This window comes from Salvelinus namaycush, chromosome 18 (assembly GCF_016432855.1).
Source record: "Salvelinus namaycush isolate Seneca chromosome 18, SaNama_1.0, whole genome shotgun sequence".
Taxonomy (NCBI): Eukaryota; Metazoa; Chordata; class Actinopteri; order Salmoniformes; family Salmonidae; genus Salvelinus; species Salvelinus namaycush.
The window spans coordinates 30,926,310-30,932,315 of record NC_052324.1 but is presented as its reverse complement, the minus strand read 5'-3'; the positions used below and the strand labels follow the sequence as shown (position 1 = coordinate 30,932,315).

Sequence of the window (6,006 nt, the reverse complement as noted above, 5' to 3'; positions counted from 1 at the left end):
TAACAGTGTGTGCGGGCTGGGTGATACCGCGTCAGCATGACTGGTAGAACAGGAGCTGCTGGGATGGGTGGAGTCACTCACTTATTGATCTGGTGGCTGTAGAGGGAGGTTTGCATGTTGATACAGCCTGACTTGTCTGAGCATGTATTGTATGTTGTTACACTGCCTCAATAATCTCTCACCCCCCCTTCCCTATCTTGAATGACACACTACATTTGGAATGTAAAGCAGATAATTGTTTTCCATAGGTCCATTCCCAGCATTAACACTGTATTACATATAATGTAGGCCTACTGTATGAGATTTTGAAATCAAAAGCTTACAGCAAACTACCTACAAGCAACCACACAAAACTGTCGACCTAAAAGCATGTCTGAGACTGAACCTGCATCAGATATGTAGTATCTGTCAGCATGTGATATCAATCCTTTTAGACAAGATCTATCTTTATCACTGGGACATTATTCTGTGTTCAAAACAACTACGAAATCCCTGACTCAGGGCATTCAAGACAATAGTGAACTCGGGGGGAAAACGAGTTCCAACTGGGAAAAGTAGTTTAATGGTCATCTAACTCGGAATTCCAAGTCGGAAAATGTAGGGCATCATTTTAGAGCTCTGACCTAAAGATCGCCGACGTCATGATTTGACCTCGTTTTTTCCCCTGAGTTCCCAGTTGTTTTCAACGTACTGAATTCGGGGATGTCCGAGTTCCCAGTTATGAACGCGGCATCGGGCCAGACAGCAGATAGGGGGCTGACGTCAATCGACCTGCTGTATTTTATACAGTTCTTGCACACAGAAGTTACAGGTAAAAAGGAAACCGTTCCTTACTGTAGCACCCAGCACATACCAACGATGATCAAGAATCCTGATGTGAAAGGTTGTGGGCTAACCAGCACAACGACATTCTGAGTTGGGTCCATTTTCTTACCTGCTGCAGGTGCTCTAACGCCCTCGTGAGGATGCAAAGTGGAAGCAGAAGACAGAAGAGGTGGGTCAAGGCGAAGGACTGCACTTTAAGGGAGAACAAAAAGTTCATGAGCAACAGGAGGCAACGTAAGCTGTTCAGCAGGAACATCAAACTCGCATAATCCATTTTTTAAAAAAAAAGTTATACAAATTGGATGTATCGGGATTAATAAAATAAACTCCGGTGGCGATAAACGAAGACTGAAGACAAATGGATAATGATTTGGTAGGTGCTGATCATGGAACGGTCGGTTCTTTTCTGATGTGTTGAACCAGTCTCAATCGAATCCACACATTAATAGCGTAACTTTCTCACTTGAGAATAAATGTAACAGGTTGATTGTGAGTCAACAGTCGCCTGTTTTGCTTACTTACAGTGTGTAAAGTTGTGAAAATGTTCTGTTTTGCCTTCATTCATTGCGCACATTCTATCTGACCAAGAGGTCGCTGGCAGTATCGCTTTTGCGGAAGATTGCGTTTGAATTGTTTAAATTGTAACGTTTGTGTATTTGACATGGCGCCTGTGCACCAATTGTTACTTTTGGTATTTGTTTTGATAATCACCACTAATTGTAGCCTATCTATTCCATAACGACAACAACAATCCATGAAAGTATACCCCTGTCAGAGCATATAAAGAGTCATTATGTAACACTTCAACGACTTTCGCTTGAATCGTCAGCTGGAAAATATAGGAGGATAGTCAGATATACCAAACTCAAATACTACACCTTACTTTTTATGGGCTCTATGGGAGAATACTTGGAGAAACCCGTATGAATGTAGTGTGGATTACTGTACTTTCTCCTCAGGAGTGGATGTCAAGTTTTGAATTGCCACTACAAGGGGGACTTCAGCTAAACTAACACAAACATACATTTGGCCTTTCTTGCCTGTAGCTGGATTGTTCGTTCCCGTCATCTCTGTTAACATGAAACAGTTAATACAGTAAATGGTTTGTCTGGTAATTCATCAGCCTGTTGACTCATCATATTCTCCAAATGAAGAAACATATATGCACAGGATGGAACCTAGGCTATTTTCTACTTCTGAGCTGAGTTTAGACCATTCACAAGGAAGTGGGCAGTTTGGTAGGCCTAATATTGCTTGCCTGGTGTCAGTTGCCTGGGTTGTATGGTCTTGGAGGGTAGATTGTAGACAGACCACTTGACAGGCTCTTCAGCATTAGTTTCTCCCAAATCCATTAGCTAGACACAGTCCAGCGTGTACCCAAGAGTTTGGTTCTGGGTTGAGGTTCAGAGATTACTTAAACATAAATGTCTGATTCATGAGTCAGTCCACAATATCCATGAGATGCACTTTAGAACAAAATTAAAATTAAAACCTGATACATTGTCATTTGCACATTGTAACTGACCAAAATGTGAGGGAAATTACTTGGTATTTACAAGTACATTTTAGAGCAACGTGGAACACAAATCAAGTGCTTAACCCCTGTTCAACATGTTTGGCATGCCAAGGAGTTGTCATATCACAAACAGACTGGCAGTTATTTACTGACCTAAGATCTATAATTCATCTAAATGATTTCCTCATTTATGTCAGCGAAGTGGTTATCTGTTTGATGTATCTCTGTCAAGGACAGAATACAGCCGTCATGCCGAGGTAGTGCAGTGTGTTGTGAGTTTGGATCTCTAACCAGTTGAAGGACTTTCAAATCTTAAAAAAGGCTTGCTTCTCAAGTATTTGAATAAGATACTGTGTAATACTGTATGTAGCCTACTAATCTCTCTAACGTCAGTGAACTTCCTTTGTCAGTATGTAATGTTTCTCTCTTGGTGGGACTTGTCATTTGATAGCAGTCGACCATTCAGTGGGCCTCATACAGGCCAGGAGAAAGCAGGTTGTGAAGGGAGGAGACTGAGAACAGAGGGGGAGGGAGGGAGACGGGTTGTGACGCAGCAAAGCTTACCGTTTCCTGGAGACGCCTGTGTTTTCTGAGCCAGTGAGCCTGCTCATGGGGTTTGGAGAAGAAAGAAAAAACTGATTGCAACATGCACACTCACTCCTTTCTCTTTGTCTCACATACAAAGCCTAACACGTCAGCAACGTCTAATCCAGTCTTTTGCACTTTTAAGTGTAGTGAAGTTCCTCAGCAAACTAACTGGCTCTGGATGTCAAAACTAGCATTTCCTGGCTTACGGGGACCTTCAGACATGTACTGTCAATTAAATGTGCCTATTTAAAATATATATTCCTGACATGGATTTTCATTGGATCTGGTGTGCGTGCGTCTGTTATTTTTGTGCAGGTCTTACGTGATCATTCAAAGGCAGCTATGACATAAAGATATGGACATTCTTCTGACTAGACCGTAAAAGGTTATTTGAGAAGTGATACAGGTGTAAAACTTCCCCACAGGGTTCTCTTCTTAATACTGTTAATGGATTGTTGATAAAGCTTTGTAGGAATAATCTACACCATAACCCCAGTCAGCCCATTAGCAGCATTTGAGTACTTGAGTCCTTTATCATTGGCTTGATGGTCTATATTTCACACAGATATCCTCAGTTTATGAAAACACGTGCTGGATGACTGCTGAAGTGTATTTTCGTCATTGACCTCTTTCGCCTCTGTCTGTCTCTGTCTGTCTTCAGGAGCAGGGAGAGGTGGTGGAGCAGGACAAGGTGAGAACCCTGCAGTCTCAGGTGGAGGGAGTGAAGGACATCATGACCCAGAACGTGGACCGGATCCTGGCCCGGGGAGAGAGGCTGGACGACTTGATGGGCAAGTCAGAGGACCTGCAGGCTGGGGTTAGTCAGTCCTGCAACACTGCTCCACATCTCTATACATCTCTGTTCGACATTGTCTCTCTCCTCATCATGTGCTCCTCACTGCATTAATTTGTCCTCATTTAACATCTATTGTAACGTCATATTACATCCAATTATTGATACCTAAAGTATTCAATGGACCTAAAGAGTGAACCATGGTGTGGGTTTGTTCAAGGTGTACATTTAAAAAAAAAAAAAAAATCTAATTGCAGGCTACAAACTCTCTGAAATGTGTAGACTACATATCTGCAGTTTACAAAGCATTGATTACTGCAAAATGCTGCAAATGATAGAACTTCTGTGAGCGTGTTCCTAGTAGCGTCCCATCTCTTCCTCAGGCTGAGGACTTCAAGCACACGTCCCAGAAGGTGGCTCGCTCCTACTGGTGGAAGAACATGAAGCTGTGGGTGGTGATCGTGGTCATTGTCCTCGTCATAATCCTCATCATCGTACTGCTCAGCACTGGCGTCATCCCAACCAGCACCCCTGTTCCCCCACTTCCCAAACCTACTAAAAGACCAAACTAGTAATGTTTTTCCCCACTGTGTTTCAATGTGTTTTAGCTGAGCTGGTTGCTAGAGAGGATGTCAGTGGGGTTTTTTGTTTTGAAAGATGGGGAAAACTTAGCTGCAATGGTATAGTGAAAGAAAGGGGAATTGAGAGAGGGAAAGAGGGAATGGAGAGAGAGTCTGAAGAAGCATGAGAGCCTTTTGACCTCTATCCATGACCTGATACTCCATCATACACAAACTGCGGGAACTCATGTCATGACCTATGTGGGTTCTCATTGTCCCTGTACTCAGGCCTTGGAAACTCTGGCTAACTCCAGACAACCTGTTGTGAGAGAGGTGGAATTGAACAGCTAACAACTCCCCTTGCTGGTCCAAACGAGTGTCTCAAGCTCCTAGGACTACTGTCAGCCATCTCATAGCTTTGTTAATGTCTTCCTCTCATAGAATAGGCCAATGGCTTTCAGAACAATTGTAATTCAGCAATTGCTCAACTATTTCTTCCCACTTAAGGCTTCATTCATAAAAAATGTATTCATCCAGATAATGTAATCTTGACTAAATTGAAACGGTTAATTGCATAGTAGCTTTTGGTAGGCCTACCTGTATTCTTTAACTACTTGTGGGTTTTAACTCATCTCACTGCCCACTCCAATGTTACAATACCAGCCAAGCTTTGGGGAGGTCAAGGAGTTTACTCCCATGCTTGTATATAGTTATCTTACCTGTATATACATTTGTAAAGCACCCACATGGGGCCCTAAACCATCCCAGTAGTGTAACAATGAGGTTAATTTGAGGCTATTTATTAATGTTTTATTTTTCTCATCCCTACTGAACGTCTTTTCTTTTTTGTTTTTCATGACTGTATTAATGTTGTTTTTAATCAAAACCAATGAAAGAGAATGATATGGACCCCCTCCAGAGTCATATCAGTATATATGTGGTTTAGAGATATAATTGTATTTTAGACAAGTAGGATGTATTGGGAATTTGGGCCCGTTTCAATTAATATAGAATTCTATTATTTTGTTTTTCATTCATTGATGGAGTTCAATCATGTTATATCTGGTTAATTATAGAATAAATAGCATTTACTTCTGCAGTGATTTTGTTAATTATTCTGTTATCTAAGGATGGTTTCTGCCTGATCATAGGGTCACAAGAGGAAGACCCAGTACACTAACACAAAGAGGTTGGTAGAGTTGTTGAATGCACCATGGGAAATTCCTTAATTGTTTTTACTGTGTTCTTACTACTAGGATCACTCTAAGCTAAGCGGAAACAAGCAAGTCTTGAAGAAGTGCTTTCTTTGTGAATTGACAGAACATAATAGTTGAGCCATTACCACAACAGTCAGTGTTACAAGAGTTTTTAAACTAATATTTAATATCTTTGGTGGAATCATTAACAGTATTTTCTTGGACTGTAAATTTGATTTTCCAGTGGGTCCTTACTTTTAGGATTTTTACTCACCATGCATAGACCTCTCCAAATCTCCATCAATGTGTGATATCTCACAGCACAGATCTCAGACAGGAAGAGGGATGAGGTTGCTTGGATGTGATCTACAATGTCATCTTTAATCACAATGTCTCAAGTGTTGTACTGTATGATGGATCACAGCAGTTGGAAATCTGATGACACATTATTTTTCACAATAGCACTGACTCAAATTTGACATCCTCTCTACTCTTGTTTCTCTCCAACAATGAATTTGAGGGTTTTTA

At 41.3% G+C, this 6,006-nt stretch overlaps 1 protein-coding gene across 1 annotated transcript; it reads left to right on the top strand.

The window, feature by feature from the left end:
• The first annotated feature begins 845 nt into the window (after window positions 1-845).
• LOC120063356 (vesicle-associated membrane protein 8-like) lies at window positions 846-5,381 on the top strand. The gene is made up of 3 exons (XM_039013694.1): window positions 846-1,198; window positions 3,591-3,746; window positions 4,106-5,381. Exons 1-3 carry the CDS (start codon window positions 1,184-1,186, stop codon window positions 4,292-4,294), a joined length of 360 nt encoding a protein of 119 aa, XP_038869622.1. The 5' UTR covers window positions 846-1,183; the 3' UTR covers window positions 4,295-5,381.
• The last annotated feature ends 625 nt before the right edge of the window (window positions 5,382-6,006 follow it).

Bases quoted from the DNA above. Each gene is read 5' to 3' on its own strand.
- LOC120063356 (XM_039013694.1), top strand. The intron at 3,747-4,105 runs GTTAGTCAGTCC...TCTCTTCCTCAG, and splicing joins CAGAGGACCTGCAGGCTGGG to GCTGAGGACTTCAAGCACAC.